The sequence below is a fragment of the Triticum urartu genome, chromosome 4 (genome assembly GCF_003073215.2).
Source record: "Triticum urartu cultivar G1812 chromosome 4, Tu2.1, whole genome shotgun sequence".
NCBI classification, from domain to species: Eukaryota; Viridiplantae; Streptophyta; class Magnoliopsida; order Poales; family Poaceae; genus Triticum; species Triticum urartu.
Window position 1 is genome coordinate 581,435,502 of NC_053025.1, and position 18,395 is coordinate 581,453,896.

Genomic DNA, 18,395 nt, shown 5'->3' on the forward strand with positions numbered 1-18,395 from the left:
CAATATTCATCGGACCACATACATCGGTATGTATGATTTCCAACAAATCTGTTGCTCTCTCCATAGTACGGAGAACGGTGTTTTAGTCATCTTGCCCATGAGGCACGGTTCACAAGTACCAAGTGATTCATAATCAAGTGGTTCCAAAAGTCCATCAGTATGGAGTTTCTTCATGCGCTTTACACCGATATGACCTAAACGACAGTGCCACAAATAAGTTGCACTTTCATTATCAACTCTACATCTTTTGGCTTCAACATTATGAATATGTGTATTACTACTATCGAGATTCAATAAGAATAGACCACTCTTCAAGGGTGCATGACCATAAAAGATATTACTCATATAAATAGAACAACCATTATTCTCTGATTTAAATGAATAACCGTCTCGCATTAAACAAGATCCAGATATAATGTTCATGCTCAACGCTGGCACCAAATAACAATTATTTAGGTCTAATATTAATCCCGAAGGTAGATGTAGGGGTAGCGTGCCGACCACGATCACATCGACTTTGGAACCGTTTCCCACGCGCATCGTCACCTCGTCCTTTGCCAGTGCCCGCTTATCCCGTAGTCCCTATTTCGAGTTGCAAATATTAGCAACAGAGCCAGTATCAAATACCCAGGTGCTACTGCGGCTCTAGTAAGGTACACATCAATAACATGTATATCACATATACCTTTGTTCACCTTGCCATCCTTCTTATCCGCCAAATACTTGGGGCAGTTCCGCTTCCAGTGACCAGTCTGCTTGCAGTAGAAGCACTCAGTTTCAGGCTTAGGTCCAGACTTGGGTTTCTTCTCCTGAGTAGCAACTTGCTTGCTGTTCTTCTTGAAGTTCCCCTTTTTCTTCCCTTTGCCCTTTTTCTTGAAACTAGTGGTCTTGTTAACCATCAACACTTGATGCTCCTTCTTGATTTCTACCTCCGCAGCTTTTAGCATTGCGAAGAGCTCGGGAATAGTCTTGTTCATCCCTTGCATATTATAGTTCATCACGAAGCTCTTGTAGCTTGGTGGCAGTGATTGGAGAATTCTGTCAATGACGCAATCATCTGGAAGATTAACTCCCAATTGAATCAAGTGATTATTATACCCAGACATTTTGAGTATATGCTCACTGACAGAACTGTTCTCCTCCATCTTGCAGCTATAGAACTTATTGGAGAGTTCATATCTCTCAATCCGGGCATTTGCTTGAAATATTAACTTCAACTCCTGGAACATCTCATATGCTCCATGACATTCAAAACGTCGTTGAAGTCCCGATTCTAAGCCGTAAAGCATGGCACACTGAACTATCGAGTAGTCATCAGCTTTGCTCTGCCAGACGTTCATAACATCTGGACTTGCTCCTGAAGCAGGCCTGGCACCCAGCGGTGCTTCCAGGACGTAATTCTTCTGAGCAGCAATGAGGATAACCCTCAAGTTACGGACCCAGTCCGTATAATTGCTACCATCATCTTTCAACTTTGCTTTCTCAAGGAACGCATTAAAATTCAACAGAACAACAACACGAGCCATCTATCTACAATCAACATAAACAAGCAAGATACTATCAGGTACTAAGTTCATGATAAGTTTAAGTTCAATTAATCAAATTACTTAAGAACTCCCACTTAGATAGACATCCCTCTAATCTTCTAAGTGATTGCGTGATCCAAATCAACTAAACCATAACCGATCATCACGTGAGATGGAGTAGTTTTCAATGGTGAACATCGTTATGTTGATCATATCTACTATATGATTCACGCTCGACCTTTCGGTCTCCGTGTTCCGAGGCCATATCTGCATATGCTAGGCTCGTCAAGTTTAACCTGAGTATTCTGCGTGTGCAAAACTGGCTTGCACCCGTTGTAGATGGACGTAGAGCTTATCACACCCGATCATCACGTGGTGTCTGGGCACGACGAACTTTGGCAACGGTGCATACTCAGGGAGAACACTTCTTGATAATTCAGTGAGAGATCATCTTATAATGCTACCGTCAATCAAAGCAAGATAAGATGCATAAAAAGATAAACATCACATGCAATCAATATAAGTGATATGATATGGCCATCATCATCTTGTGCTTGTGATCTCCATCTCCGAAGCACCGTCATGATCACCATCGTCACCGGCGCGACACCTTGATCTCCATCGTAGCATCGTTGTCGTCTCGCCAATCTTATACTTCCACGACTATCACTACCGTTTAGTAATAAAGTAAACCATTACATCGCGATTGCATTGCATACAATAAAGCGACAACTATATGGCTCCTGCCAGTTGCCGATAACTTGGTTACAAAACATGATCATCTCATACAATAAAATTCAGCATCATGCCTTGACCATATCACATCACAACATGCCCTGCAAAAACAAGTTAGACGTCCTCTACTTTGTTGTTGCATGTTTTACGTGGCTGCTATGGGCTTAAGCAAGAACCAACCTCACCTACGCATCAAAACCACAACGATAGTTTGTCAAATAGACTCCGTTTTAACCTTCGCAAGGACCGGGCGTAGCCATACTCGGTTCAACTAAAGTTGGAGAGACAGTCGCCCGCAAGCCATCTATGTGCAAAGCACGTCGAGGGAACCGGTCTCGCGTAAGCGTACGCGTAAGGTTGGTCCGGGTCGTCTCGTCCAACAATACCGCCGAACCAAAGTATGACATGCTGGCAGGCAGTATGACTTGTATCGTCCACAACTCACTTGTGTTCTACTCGTGCAAATAACATCAAACCATAAACATGAGGCTCGGATGCCACTGTTGGGGAACGTAGTAATTTCAAAAAATTTCCTACGCACACGCAAGATCATGGTGATGCATAGCAACGAGGGGATAGTATGATCTACGTACCCTTTGTAGATCGCAATGGAAGAGTTGACACAACGTAGAGGAAGTAGTCGTACGTCTTCTTCCCGATCCGACCGATCCAAGCACCGTTACTCCGGCACCTCCGAGTTCTTAGCACACGTACAGCTCGATGACGATCCCCGGGCTCCGATCCAGCAAAGCGTCGGGGAAGAGTTTCGTCAGCACGACGGCGTGGTGACGATCTTGATGTTCTACCGACGCAGGGCTTCGCCTAAGCACTACAACGATATTATCGAGGTGGAATATGGTGGCAGGGGGCACCGCACACGGCTAAGGAACGATCTCAATGATCAACTTGTGTGTCTAGAGGTGCCCCCTGCCTCGTATATAAAGGAACCAAGGGGGAGGGGTGCGGCCAGCCCTATGGAGGCGCAGGAGGAGTCCTACTCCTACCGGGAGTAGGACTCCCCCCCCCAATCCTATTCCAACTAGGACTCCCAAGGGGGAAAGAGGGAGAGGGGTGGCCGGCCACCTCTCCTAGTCCTAATAGGACTAGGGGAGGGGGGAGGCGCGCAGCCCTTATGGGCAGCCCTTTCACCTTTCCACTAAGGCCCATTAAGGCCCATATGACTCCCGGGGGGTTCCGGTAACCTCCCGGTAATCCGGTAAAATCCTGATTTCACCCGGAACACTTCCGATGTCCAAACATAGGCTTCCAATATATCAATCTTTATGTCTCGACCATTTCGAGACTCCTCGTCATGTCCGTGATCACATCCGGGACTCCGAAACAACCTTCGGTACATCAAAATGCATAAACTCATAACAATTGTCATCGTAACGTTAAGCGTGCGGACCCTACGGTTCGAGAACAATGTAGACATGACCAAGACACGTCTCCGGTCAATAACCAATAGCGGGACCTGGATGCCCATATTGGCTCCTACATATTCTACGAAGATCTTTATTGGTCAGACCGCATAACAACATACGTTGTTCCCTTTGTCATCGGTATGTTACTTGCCCGAGATTCGATCGTCGGTATCCAATACCTAGTTCAATCTCGTTATCGGCAAGTCTCTTTACTTGTTCCGTAATACATCATCTCACAACTACCATATTAGTTGTAATGCTTGCAAGGCTTATGTGATGTGCATTACCGAGAGGGCCCAGAGATACCTCTCCGACAATCGGAGTGACAAAACCTAATCTCGAAATACGCCAACCCAACATGTACCATTGGAGACACCTGTAGTACTCCTTTATAATCACCCAGTTACGTTGTGACGTTTGGTAGTACCCAAAGTGTTCCTCCGGTAAACGGGAGTTGCATAATCTCATAGTTATAGGAACATGTATAAGTCATGAAGAAAGCAATAGCAACATACTAAACGATCGGGTGCTAAGCTAATGGAATGGGTCATGTCAATCAGATCATTCAACTAATGATGTGACCTCGTTAATCAAATAACAACTCATTGTTCATGGTTAGGAAACATAACCATCTTTGATTAACGAGCTAGTCAAGTAGAGGCATACTAGTGACACTTTGTTTGTCTATGTATTCACACATGTATTATGTTTCCGGTTAATACAATTCTAGCATGAATAATAAACATTTATCATGATTATAAGGAAATAAATAATAACTTTATTATTGCCTCTAGGGCATATTTCCTTCAAGAGTGACTAATATGCTTGATTTTCATACGTGGACGACTGATGCCATGAACTTGATCATTTGATGGTACTTGTTTCAGGTGGCCAACTTGTCGACCTCTCTAGTGATATGATATGTGGCACCACTGTCCATGTACCAGTTCGTGTCCACCTCGTAGGTGGAGGCAAATCCAACAACACTCTCTCCAGGATTGATTTACTCATGCTCAAAGCACTTCCAACAGTCCACTACTTATTGTCCATCCTCCTGACACAGTTGGCAATTAGAGACATTGAAGAAGCATACATTCAACCTATTAAAAGGACCGATATGTCCCTAGAGGGGGTTGAATAGGGAGAAATACAGTTTTTAGTTAATTATCAGCAAGCTTAGGCTATGCGGAATATAAAGGTGTGCCTAAACAATTGTCACAGTGAGATAAATAGTCGTATATGATGAATGCAACAAGATATAGTGAATGCAATGCCAAGTGGCCAAAGAAACCACAAGTAAGGAGCTATGATTAGAGATAAGAAAAGACACATATACAAGGATGTATCCCGATGTTCACTTCCTTGGAAGGAAGTTAGTCATCATTGGAGGAATGAGTGTTACCATGAAGGCTCATCCTATTCTCCTTGATATATCATGACAAATACGATTATCAACCACTAGTGGTAGACCTTGAGTTGGACTCCAAACATTCAAAAAAAAAAATGGGGGTAAATCACAAGTTGATTGCTCATGGAAGACTCCTACAATCTAGGAGTCCCTAACATGCAAGAGTAACAAGATCAAGGGGCAAATGCTCAACACTTCCTCAAATCACGAATTGCTTTGGGCAAAGAGACGTGACGACTGGATCTATGCTTCTGTGAAATCTCTCTCAAGAACTCTCACAAATTTCCAACTCCAAGGAACCTTCGATTTGGTGTGGGCATAATGAGAGGGAATTTTTCTCAAATCTAAGATTCTTTTTTGTTGGTCAACCCCTCCACGAAGTGGTGAAGGGGTATATATAGTGGGAAGAAAGCTAGAAGTTTGGTGCAGAAAATCTATGGTCGGATAGTCAGGGCACTGGCACTAGTTCAGGTCAACACAAACAACACAGAAAAGGGTCCATCCGCTGTATAGTCCCACTACGTTGTGGCTGGAAAATTCGGCTTAGCCCGGATGGAAAGCCCTTCTAATGGTTTGTCCTGTGGAACACCCAACTTCGAAATATGGCTTGTTTTATCTTGGCGCAATTAGCCGACAAAATGACTCATGAGTATTTTTTGGTCAGATGTTTTGGCTACTAGTATTGTGGAAAGGCAAGCCTTACAGTCCGACAGATTCTGTCCACATAGTCCGACAACTGATAAATGTGTTCCTTCTGCTATGTTGACTCTAGGACTCGATTAGGCTTTTGGCATTGGACTTTTTGGATAGGAATAGAATGTTGTGATGATAATGAGATGAGCAAATCTTTCGCCAACCCATATGATGCCCTTTTGATAGTGCGGGATACCTATAACTCAAGAAAAAACGAAAAACTTTGTTTTTCTTCGTTGTCGCACATGTCTTGAGTCACTTAACATGGGGGGGGGGGGGGGGTTCTATGATCCTCACACGAAGTACTAACGGGACAAAAACAAAAACATGTGTATTACTTGGCAAACATATTAGTACCCAATAATTATACTGTCATCAATATCAAAATATGATTAATGACATGATTGCACTTTCATCTACTTCTCTCACAGATTGATAAATCTTAAGTCATTCACTTAAGAAAAGTTGTTGGTGTCCTACAAACTTGCGTGCTTGGAGGCTCAACAAAGTTTACAAAATTAGAAATGTGTGTTAGACATCATACCCCGTGGCTAGATGCGTGTGAAGAGTTTGTATTTGACCATGTGAAGAAGAAGATTGTAAAGCATGCTACCCTTTCCAAGGCCGCCATGTGTGTTGAAATAGGTCACCGACCGACCATGTTTTTATAATCCGTGTACAGAGATGTATAGTGCTCCTAAATACTAACCACCAAGATAATTTTGTGTGTGAAAGAACTACCAAGAGATTAAGTGCCAATAGGTAGAGCGATATGAAGAAGTCTACCCTATATAATGTACACAATGATTACAACAAAACAAGCATCTAGAAAGTCTACCACAACCTATAACCTTTAGAAAAGCAACCTACATTAATCTGAAGGGACCAATTTCTTTACATGCCAAAATTGTAGCAGTGATAAATAAATATATTTTAATCAAATATAGACAAGGGTGATCAAATTGGGCTCAAATGATGCTACCATGGACAACTATCCCTCTCCAATCTCCGAGATTATGGGAGAAATCAATTTAGTTCATGATAAAGCCACTATAATGGCAATCTATAAGATCTTTAGAAAACTTGTTATTTCAATTTGAGGGACCAATAGCTTTACATCCTAAAGCTGTGATAGTGAAGAAATGGAGTTTTTAAGACAAGTGCAGACGAGGGTAAAGCAAAGAGGGCCCAAACAACGCTAACAATGAACAACTATCTCTCCTTGGTCCATGCCCATGTCGACGACAGTCGCGAGACCAAGGAATTAGATGTGTTTTCGCGAAAAAAATGAGTTAGACGTGACTTATTTAATTCTCATCTAGATGAGAGTTTGCTACATCCATTCCTTTACAACCTAATCTCTAAAAAGTATGTGATTTGAATTGGAAGAGACCAATTCCTTTACACACATCCTAAAATTGTAGTAAGTATAAACATTGTTTACATTGGTTGCCCGTCCCCCCAGCTAAACCAAATATAATCCCAAATTCAAAACTATGTGAAAAAGTAGTGTAGGTGTAGTAGTAAAGTGCGGACGACGACGAGGGTAAAGCAAAGAGGGCCCAAACAACGCTAACAATGAACAACTATCTCTGGATCATGGAAGGAAACAACTTTGTTCTTCGTCCATGTCAAAGACAGTGGCAACACCAATGAGTTAGATCCGACTTATTTAAATCTCATCTAGATGATCAATTCCTTTACATCCTTAATAATCTCTAAAAGAATGTGATTTGAATTTGAAGAGACCAATTCCTTTACATCCTAAAATTAAGTATAAACATTGTTTACATTGGTTCCTCGTCGCCCCCAACTAAACCAAATATAACCCCAAATTCAAAACTATGTGAAAAAAGTAGCGTTGTAGTAGATTACATGAGCTAGGATATACGTATACAAAACATACACGTCGCTGAATCTTGGTCACGTCTCCGAGCCTCCGGTACGTGATAACACGTAATTAACTACAGGTAACCGGAGTCCGGCGACGTGCTAAACACCGGCTTGTCCTTGTCGACGACGGTGGCGACCACGGTGGCGCTGCTGCTCTTCCGGCGCGGCTTGGCCTCCGCGAGCATGGTCACCACGTCGCGCATGGTCGGCCTGTCCTTGGGGGACTTGGCCGTGCACAGCACCGCGATCCGCAGCACCAGCAGCATCTCCTCCCGGACGTGGTCGACGCGCCCCCCGACGCCGGCGTCGAGCAGCTCCTCCACGCCGGTGTTGGTGCGCAGCCGCTCCCTGATCCACCCGACGATGTCGATGTTGCTCTCGCCGTACTCCGGCTCGATGGGCCGCCGCCCCGTCAGCAGCTCCATGAGCACCACTCCGAAGCTGTAGATGTCGCTCTTCTGGTCCACCTTCAGCGTGTACCCGTACTCCGGCGCGATGTAGCCGTAGGAGCCGGCGACGACGGAGACGGTCTCGTTGGGCCGCGCCATGACGCGGGCCAGCCCGAAGTCGGCGATCTTGGCCTCCATGTTGGGGTCCAGGAGCACGTTGCTGGACTTGACGTCGCGGTGGATCACCGCCGGCCGGCAGTCGTGGTGCAGGTAGGCGAGCCCGGCGGCAACGCCCGCCGCCACGTTGTACCGGGACACCCAGTCCACCAGCTGCTTCCCCTTCCCTCGCCCGTGCAGCGCCTCCCACAGGCTGCCGTTCACCATGTACTCGTACAGCACCATCGTGTCGACGTCGTTGCTCACGTACCCCAGCATGCGCACCACGTTCCGGTGTCGGAGCCGGCCGAGGAGCTTTACCTCCGCGGCAAACTCGCCTCCGGCCGCCGACTCCACGTCCACCGTGCCCTCCTGATCGGGGCATCCCGCCGCGCGCCACAGCTTCTTCACAGCGACCACGGCGTGGTGGCGCGGCATCTCGGCGCGGTACACCACCCCCATGCCGCCCATGCCGACGATGTTGTCCTCCTTGATGCAGGCGAGTACCTCTGCGCTGGTGAAGCTCAGCCGCTGGAATGCCGTGAGTCGCCACGGCCACGAGCCGCTCCCGTCTTCGTCCACGTTATCGTCGCAGCATCCATGGACGTACCATCGCTGGTACAGCAGCTTTCCAAGGAAGACAACACCACATGCCAGGAGCGCGATCGAGATGCCGATCGCCCACCCGGCGGCAATGTGCTTTACGTGCGAACGCCGGAGGCCCGAGGCTTCCGACGACGAAGCTCGCAGAGCGTTGGCTGAGCACGCTGGCAGGACGCCGCCGCAGAGGCCCGGGTTCCCGGCAAGGTCGTCAGGGTTAATTGTCCTCAGCAGCCCCGTTGCCGGCACGGGACCGGTGAGGTTGTTGTACGCCACGCTGAGCATCTCGAGCGCCGGCGAGCTGCCGAAGTTGCTCGGTATCTCGCCGGAGAGGAAGTTGTTGGAGAGATCGAGGATGGACAATGTCGGCATCATGGCGACTGCCCCGGGGATTTGGCCGGTGAAGCGGTTGCCTCGAAGGCTCAGCGATACGAGCCGCTGGCACGACGCGAGGCTGGTGGGTATCGCGCCGGAAAGCCGGTTGCTCGATAGGTCGAGGGCGGAGAGTGACCGGCAATCGCCGAGCTCATCAGGCACACCCCCGATCAGCTCGTTGTCCGCGGCGGCGAACGTCTGCAGCGTCGGGATGGAGAGAATGTTCGATGGCAGCGCCGACCGCAGCTGGTTGTGCGAGAGGTCGATGAAGGAGAGCGACGTCGAGAGCGCCAGGTCTTCTGGGATCTCGCCGGAGAGCTCGTTGCCCGCGAGCTCCAGGCGCTGCAGATGCGGCAGCCGCCCGAGCCCTGCCGGCACTGTGCCGTTAAGCCGATTGTTGTGCGCGCGCACACGGACCAGCGACGAGCACTTGGTGAGGCTCGCCGGGATCGGGCCCGTGAAGACATTGTTGAACAATATCAGCTTGGTCAGGTTGCCGCTGTCGCAGAGGCCGGCAGGCACCGGCCCGGATAGCGCGTTTGTCGAGACGTCCAGCCACTGCAGAGGCTGCGCGGCACCGAGCGACGGCGGCAGAGGGCCGGTGAGGGAGTTGTTCCACAGCTCCAGCACCTCCAGCTTGGGGAGCTCGCCGACGCCCGCCGGGACGCCGCCCTTGAGCCGGTTGCACATGAGGTTGAGCAGCTGCAGGTTGGTGAGCTGCGCCAGCTCTGGCGGGATCGCGCCGGTGAGCGCGTTGTCGGAGAGGTCGAGCATGACGAGGGACGACAGGTGGCCAAGCTCCTTGGGTATCTTGCCGCCGATGTTGTTCTTGTAAAGGAACACCGTGTCGAGCTCCTGCAGCCGGCCGAGCTCAGGCGGGATGGGGCCTTCCAGGCCGCCGATCGCCATGTCAAGGTACTGGAGGTTCTTGAGCTTGCCAATGGCTGCCGGGATCGGGCCGGTGAACTCGTTGTAGCCGATGATGATCTGCTCCAATGCCGTGAGCTCGAATAGCTCAACCGGGAGAGCGCCGTTGAGGTTGTTGCCCGAGAGCCCCAAGAACTTGAGCTTCTGGAGCTTGCCGTAGCTCTTGGGGATCGTGCCGGAGAAGAAGCCGCCCCTGACGTCGAGCGTCTCGAGCTCGGTGGCATTGCCGATGTCGGCCGGGAGCGGGCCGACGAAGTTATTGCCCGACGCATTGAAGTTAGTCAGTGAGGCACACGCGCCGAGGCCAGCAGGGAACCGGCCGGTGAAGCCGTTGTCACTGACGTCGAACTCCCGGAGCGTCGGGATTGACACCAGCGCCACGGGCAGGTCGCCGACGAACGCGTTGCTCTGAAGGACGATCGAGGTGAGGGCGGTGAGGCCGAGGACGTCGTCTGTGATGGTGCCGCTCAGGTTCATGCCGGCGAGGTTGAGGCCGGTGACCGCGCCCCGGGCGCCGCAGCTCACGCCCTTCCAGCCGCAATGCGGCGCAGAGCCCCACCCGCGGAGCTCCCCCAGCGGGTCCACGAGCGAGGCCCTGATGGCCAGCAGCGCCGCGGCCTCGTCGCCGGCGGCATTGGACACCGCGACGCAGCACAGGAGCGACAAGGAGAAGGACAGGGAGAAGAAGAACCGCGCAGTGCTACTCAGCCCAGTAGCACTCGCCGCCATGCTCGGCTCTCCTCTGCTCCCCTTCTCCTCCTCCACTCCTTGGCGCCGCTCAGCTGGTCTCTGCGACGGATGATCACTTAGCTACGTCCTAGTTGCGGGCTTCCATTGATTGCCTTGGTTTGAAGCAATAGAGAAATGGAGGGAAACTCCCAGGAAAGTATATAAGCGAGTGTGTCTATGATTAGGATGGGATTAGGCCATTAGTTTAAGCGCCATGATAACGAATAATGTACTCCTTTTTTGACATGAATAATTTAGCATTACTTGGTAGCATAGCATTGGTGATGCTACCAGCTAGTGTGTGTTGGTGGGTGCATGTGTTGCAGTGTTAGGTATACACATGGCCAGTGATTAGTGAGCTCATTAGGTAGCTAGCACAAGAACAGCTCGGCATGAGAGTGTAAAGGTTGGGAGGCGGCATGGACATGGGCTGGAAAATGCTCTTGGAATTATTGGGGGATTGGGGAGACATGGCCCATGTGGTGAAGGGGAATGTGGGGAGAAGAAGGCTTTGGTTATTGGAGAGAGGATTTTGTCTTGATGGTTTAAACTAAGCTCAGCTGCAATCATTTCTTGACACACAGAACATGGCGGCCTAAGCCCTAAGATGGATGGGGTTGATTCCCTATTGATTTCTATGTGTTAATTAGTGTGGACAGACTTGTTTTTGCAGTTAAGAAAGGTTATTGTACTGAAGGGGGGATTATGGTAAATGCATATGGAATAATGGAAACACCTACTTGTCCTGCACTAGATGAACATACTGAATTTCCAGCAAATATGATTAGTGTTAAACATGACAGATGGCCTCCTTTTGCCATAAAGTTTGTTCTTAAAAGAGAAAGGGTTTTACAAGCTGAAAAGAAATCATGAACAATCTTGAGCTCATTAATGATTCAGTACAGTTTGGGACTGTTATGTTGAGTGTCATTCTGAACAATCTGAAGTTTACTAGAGTTGACATGCATGGTTAGCAACAGGATTACTTTAGTTGCCAGGTACTAAAAGAGAGGTTAGAGGAAGAGTAGCAAGCGTGCTGTTGGGGGGTCTTAAACAACTATTGGTTCTGAAACTAATCCAACCTTGCAGGTTACAAGGGAGCTTTTGTCAGTGATCCCTGACAGAGGCAAATCTACATGGACTGTAAGATTCTGTTCCAGGTTTGATAGATAGCTCATATTTTAGTGCCTAATACCAGGAGTAAAAAGTTACATAAGACTACTTTATCCCTCTGATTTCATTAGTCTTGACTCAGGAAGAATCTTATGCTTAGTGTCTGAACAATAATCCATTGTAAGCACTTAAGCAGTGCTTTACATTTTGAGTTAGTAAATGTGCCCTTTATCGAAGATGCTTCTGGATACTGAGAAGAAAATTCCTAATAAATGCACCATAGCAAAATAAAGAGCGGCCAACATTTACAAAGAACTCTGTTGGTCTGCTTCTGTTGGTATGTGATATTTGAACCGTTAAATTTCTTTTAGATTGCAGCACTGTTATCTTTTCCATAAAAAGATAGGGATGTAAACAGTGAAGGAACATGCATATGGATTTTGTTGTTGGACATGACATTTTTATAGGGGTGGAAAAGCGTATACACAACTTGGCCAGGGCACATTATTCCCAACACATGGAAGCCATATTCTTCTCCTTGATTAAGATTCCTGATGACAATCATGCTTTATCTTCCTGTAGCTGCACATTGATGGTACGACATTGTCAAATGCAAGATAATACTTTTTTAAAGTAATGCACTGTTCATTTGGGAAACATTTTTTTTACATCGCTTGCTTTAGAAAAAAAAAGGTGAGAACATCTACTTTAAAATGACTGAAGAAGAAGAAGAAGCACAATCTACTTCAATTATGCCAAACAAAGTTCAGACTTCTGGGAAGCTTGATGAATATGAAGGGCGACTCGGGGAAACCTAGCCGCCGGCAGCTCGCCGCCCCTACTCTGCATCGCTGTCGCCGGAGGGCCGACCGGAGAAGCCGCGCCGGGCCCTGGGATGGCGGCGGCGGGGCTGTTCCCCTTCCCTTGCCCACCTGCCCTCTGGCCCGCCACGCCCCCAGTTCCGTTCCTGGCGGCACCGGCAACCCACAGTGGGATGATGATCTTCCTGTAGCGCGCCGGCCGAGAATGTGGCTGCGTGCGAACCTTCTTCATCCTTCACCCACCTTGCAGGGGCTGCTTCGACCCTACGGCCAAGGACCCGCGCCCCCTTCCTGCGTCCATGGCCAGCTGATGTGGCTTCGGATCCGGCGCAGCCCAGGAGCTGCGCTATTTCCGGCTCCTATGGCTCGCTGACTCCTTGGCATCTCCGCACCCAACACCCTGCGGTGCCCTTGGTTGGCCGTCCATCCTGGTGCATCCTTGGGTCCGACTCGCTCTGGGAGCTGCGTCCCCTTCCAGCTCCTTTGGCCCGTTGGTGCCCCTGCTGCTCCGGTCCTAGTGGCCTGGATCTGCACTCCCTTCCAGATCCCGGCTTGTCCGGGGCTCCGGTCACCGTCGCATTGACATTGCATCCCATTTCGCTCAGCCACGCAACCTTGTCCTCCTCCAAAGCTCGCACGTCCGGCGATGACCGGTGCCTTCTTTGGCATTGGACGTGGCTCTCCTTCATGTAGTCGCAGTTCCAGCCTATGCTTGACTTCCTCTTCTCCGACTTGTGCTTCGACGGCATGGGATTGCTCAGAATTTGGATGGGAAGAAATCCCTGCATCTTGTGCTGGCAGCGGCGACACTCGTGGGTGTCGTTCCCTTCTTGGAGGCGCTGTTTTGGCCATTATCTCTGCCCCTCTTCGAGCATCAGGGGAAACCCTAGGTCCGGTTTTCCGGATCGGACGACGACGGTGTCTTGGTGTCGTTCTCCTTCGTGAAGGCGTTGTCTTGTTTGCTCGCGGCGTCCTTGATGCTGTCTTTGGAGATGTCGGTCGTCTAGTTGTTGGTTGGATTGCTTCTTCGGTTGGAGAGTTTAGCTGTGTTTTTTTATGTTTGGGTCGAGTTCCTCATGTCTCTGTGTTTCGTGCACCATGTTCACGCCTCTTGCGTCCGTGTCATGTGTTGTACCATCTTCTGTACCCATTCTTTTTTTTTGCGGTGCCTTCTATCAATGAAACGATACGCAAATTTTGCATATTCGCGAAAAAAAAGTGAATGTGTACATCCCCCCGTACCCGCACAGGAATCACTTCCTCAGACTTAAGATCATTAATTATAACTCCTAGAAATGCCAGTCATAACTCATAACTACTTCTAATATAAGAGCGTTTAGATCACTACTTTACGGAGGGAATACATAATAATCATCATCAAATAGATATGCTTCCTTTTGCCTGTGTGTATAGATCGTCTAGGGCAGCTAATAATCATCTCTCTTCTTCTTCTTTTTTGCGGGGGAGCTAATAATCATCTCAACTGTGTGTACACATTCATTGGCAGGTTCTTACATATATGTTCCACAATCTTTATGATGATACGCAACAATCCTGTTTGGTTTATATGGTTCATGTCACTGGATGATCTGTCCTGGAAAGTTCCCACTCTTGGAAGCTGTCATGACCAAGCACTGGGTGTAATTAAATTACTTTTTTTTGCGGGTGTAATTAAATTACTGGTTGGTAGTGACGAGGCAAAGCTACTAAGCTAGCCCCCAAACAAGTCCAGGAACGTCAATCAACACCATCTCCTCTACCTTTCTTTTGTACAAACTTGAAAACTCACAGCATCGAGCAATCCAAACAGACAAAACTAATCACTGCATCATGCAGAGGCCAGGAGCGTTCCTTTTACTTCTTGAAAATCTCCTCCACACCGTCACAGTTGGTCACAGAGTTCTCCTTTCAGTCTGTGAGAGAAGTACGTAGCTATTTGTTTCAGTGGCAATACTATCCTGTGGCTCAGGGGAACATCCAGGTTATAAACAACCTGAAAAGTACAGGCAGCAACAGGACCCTTGTCCTCCCACCTTATAAAAAGTCAGCCCAACCGACTCAACTGTTTCTACCATTATTTATCAAGTGTCCTTTTCTTATGTAAGAAATTAAAAAAAGGAGTGTACTGTACTGCCCTAATAGAAAACTAGTCCTCTCTATGTGTGTAGCTCAATGGCACAACAAATAGCATGATCCCCAGCGTAGCTCCAATCACTCGACCTGGGGAGGCTGGGCCCCTTTCTTCAGAACCTTCCCATGTTAGAGCTGGAGATGGGCGACGAATTATTGGGCCCACCGGGTTGGCATACTACGTGATACGCCGATGGATCCCCTGCACATGCCTGCCATGTTGCAGCATTTGCACTGCCAAATGCTAGTGGATCATAATACAGCGCGTTGTGGTTAGTAGAGAAGATAATTCGGTGGGGAGATAGTGTGTCATGTTGCATTTGATTTTGCAGTGCCCGCCTTAAGTTAGGTAAAATTCAGTGCATTTTTTTTTCGAAACGGAAGCAAAAGATTTGCCTCATCCATTAAATAAGAGGAGAATAGAGTTTAGAGTTTTTACAAGCGCCCTTGCAACACGGCATGGCAATTACTCTCGTACAACAAAACACCCTAGTTTCTTAGCACCTGCCGTAACTCATAATTTTGCCTCAAGCATGATATTTTGGCTATTATAGATAGAGAAAAGGTGTGATATGCGCGATAGCTCGAGTCGATGGTTAGTGATAAATCCAGAGAAATTTTATAATAAATTCAGAATAAACGCGGGCATCAGAACTTAAACTCTGGTGGGTTATGATACCACTGTCTTCCTAACCATACAATCACATGTTGGTTTCACGCTCTTTTCTCTTTTAGTTGATCATGCATTGTTTTATTTTCTTTCTGTTTTTCCTTTGCAGCCTTTGTATCGAACATTTTCTTTGGGGTGACCTTAGTATCAGACATTGTGAATTTTTTAAGAAAATTTGGTGGGGGAGCTCTCTTTATTAAAAAAAAAATCAGGCCAAACCGCCTCGAAAGTGCCATTTTCGGCCATCTACCCTTTTTTGTTATAGAATCTCGATAGAACATAGGACAAATTGGATAAATTCACACTGTTTATTTAGCTTAGGCAGAGGGGGGCTGGCTCAGGTGGGATGGCAAAATGTTTTCTCCGGCTCAACGGTACGAAGAAGGGGCAGACCGGCAGACGGAGGAGGCAAGAAGGTGGCCATGCATGCAAGCGTCCCACCCAACCGCAATCATGCATGCATTGCAGAGGGGAGGACGCGGCCACACCAACTGCAACTGCATGCGGTGCGATTAGCTGCCTCGATCGCTTCCAAGTTCCAACTCGGTTGCCGCCCACATGACGCACACATGGCCTCGCTGCCTAGCAAGCCACCGTTTCAAACCGAGAGAAATCCTAATACTATATGATCTACAAAAATGAACATGACCTTGGCCTTGGCCTCTCTCTGTATGTAGTACTCCCTCTATTCGAAATTACTTGTCTCGGAAATAGATGTATCTAGAACTAAAATATGTCTAGATACATCAATTTCTGCGACAAGTAATTCCGAATGGAGGGAGTACTTGCTTCTCTTCTCTTTGATCTCCGTTTTGCTAATTGGTGGCCATGTGGAGTGAAGTATGCGTGCATGCATGCATGCAGCTTCCGAAAGAAATTCTTTCAGCCAGGAATTATTTGGGCATTCTGTGGCACTTCTTGACAGATAATAGATGTAGTATGTAGTACTACGCGCTTTTTTCGTATATATTCTCGTTTGATTATTGGAGAGAAGGGGCCAGTAGCACAAATCAAGGGCCCTGTTTGGATACTCTAACACAGCTAGAGTTAGAGTTATTTTCTAACCCACTCTAACCCAAATAAGCACCTCTCCACCGGGATAGTTGGGTTAGATGGAACTAACCCACTCTAACTCTCCCTGTTTGGATATTTTTGGGTTATTTGAGCCTCCAACTAACCCAAACTAGCTCTAACTCCATGATCCAAACAGGGCCAAGGATGCATACGTGATACGTTGGTGTACGTACGTACTCCTGGCACCACCAACAGCCTACCTGCATGTGCTGCATTACTTGGCGCGTTGTTCAAATATTTTGAGTGTGTGCCTGACTAGAGAGATCGGACGCTTTTGCAGTTGGGTGCAATCTCTTGTTTTGTTTGGCTCGTTGGTGTATCAGGTTGGTTCAGGAGAATATTTATGTTTTTTTTAACATCAGTACAGACTTAAGCGCTCATATATACGCGCATATATTCACCCCTATGAGCACACACACGCACACTCTATCTCTATGAGCATCTCCGAAAGACTGAGCTGACATGTTATCTTAAAATTTACGAAGTCGCCGTAAGCGTCTCGTCATCGACGGGAATGTCTCCTCCCACTAAAAATGCATCGCCAATTTTTTTGAAATAAATCCAGAAATAATGCGAGCTTCAGGACTTGAACTCTGGTGGACTGAAGATAAGTGGTGAAATTAATGGTTACCTAGCTGGACGTGCACTTGGGCGTTGCATGCCCAATTGCGTTGGTAATTGTGTGCTTTGCTGCGCCCAGAATATCATGTTTTTTCAGTAATTTGTGGTAGCCGTACAAAGAGCAATTTTGACCAATTTGTCATGAACGTGACACATAGCCAATCGTATGAGCACCCGTCAGTTCCAAAGCAACCAAACATATAAGAGCTATAACATCAAGAAGTATGTAATTAGCGATCAACCTGTGGTTGGATGGTTAGAAGGACAATGGTATTCTTAGCCCACCAGAGTTAAGTCCTATACTTGACATTGATGCTTGCATTATTTCTGAATTTATTGCAGGCTTACGGCGATATTCGTTCAGTGGGAGAAGACTTTTCCATCGACTGTGAGACGCCTGTAGTGACTTTGTAAAATCTCAAGGTGTTATGCTAGCTCGGTTTTTTGGAGGTGCTCATGAGGATAGAGTGTACGTTTTCGGATTGATGATTGCCTTGAAAATACCTACCCAAAGAGCATGTGTTGAAACAATTTTCTTTGCCTTACCATGAAAAAGCACAGTTAGGTCATCTGGTTAATTACAAAAAATTATCAAACTCACCTCCCATAGCAATCAACAAAACATTGTGCCCTGTTAAAGCAAAACAATCATCATTTCTCATTAATTTGCACACCTTTTGTGCAAGAATCTAGAATCTACAGAGACCAGAAAAGATACCTTGCATGGTGCACCTCCTGTAGATTGTATAAAATGGGACATTGAGATCGGTGGTAATGAGATAGTACTGTGTCATCCTCATATCGTTAAAGTGTAGTGGTATGATCTCCCAAAATGTAAATCTGGTTTATTAGCATGAATCAGTTAGTGCTTAATCAAGATGGGATAAATTAATGCCTATTTTGTTTTCTTCTAGGCTTGTTCGGGTTTAAATAAAAATAGGTACCTTCGTTTATGTTTATGTGAAAAGTATCCCAATTACCTCTATCAATCGGAAACTCCACATACATATATATTCTATTTAGTAAAAGAGAAGCTAGTTATGTATGCACTAACTGACAATGGTTCATAAATATATCAAAATCAATTAAATTTGTGCATAAATTATCAGAG

The 18,395-nt window shown here is 47.2% G+C and overlaps 1 protein-coding gene across 1 annotated transcript; it reads right to left on the reverse strand.

The window, feature by feature from the left end:
* Positions 1–7,505: 7,505 nt before the first annotated feature.
* On the reverse strand, positions 7,506–10,969 carry LOC125552876 (MDIS1-interacting receptor like kinase 1-like). Its single transcript, XM_048716578.1, has one exon. It carries the CDS (start codon positions 10,853–10,855, stop codon positions 7,751–7,753), a length of 3,105 nt encoding a protein of 1,034 aa, XP_048572535.1. The 5' UTR covers positions 10,856–10,969; the 3' UTR covers positions 7,506–7,750.
* Between the last annotated feature and the right edge of the window lie 7,426 nt (positions 10,970–18,395).

Coding starts and splice junctions, on each gene's coding strand:
- LOC125552876 (XM_048716578.1), bottom strand. CDS start 10,855: ATGGCGGCGAGTGCTACTGGGCTGAGTAGCACTGCGCGGTTCTTCTTC.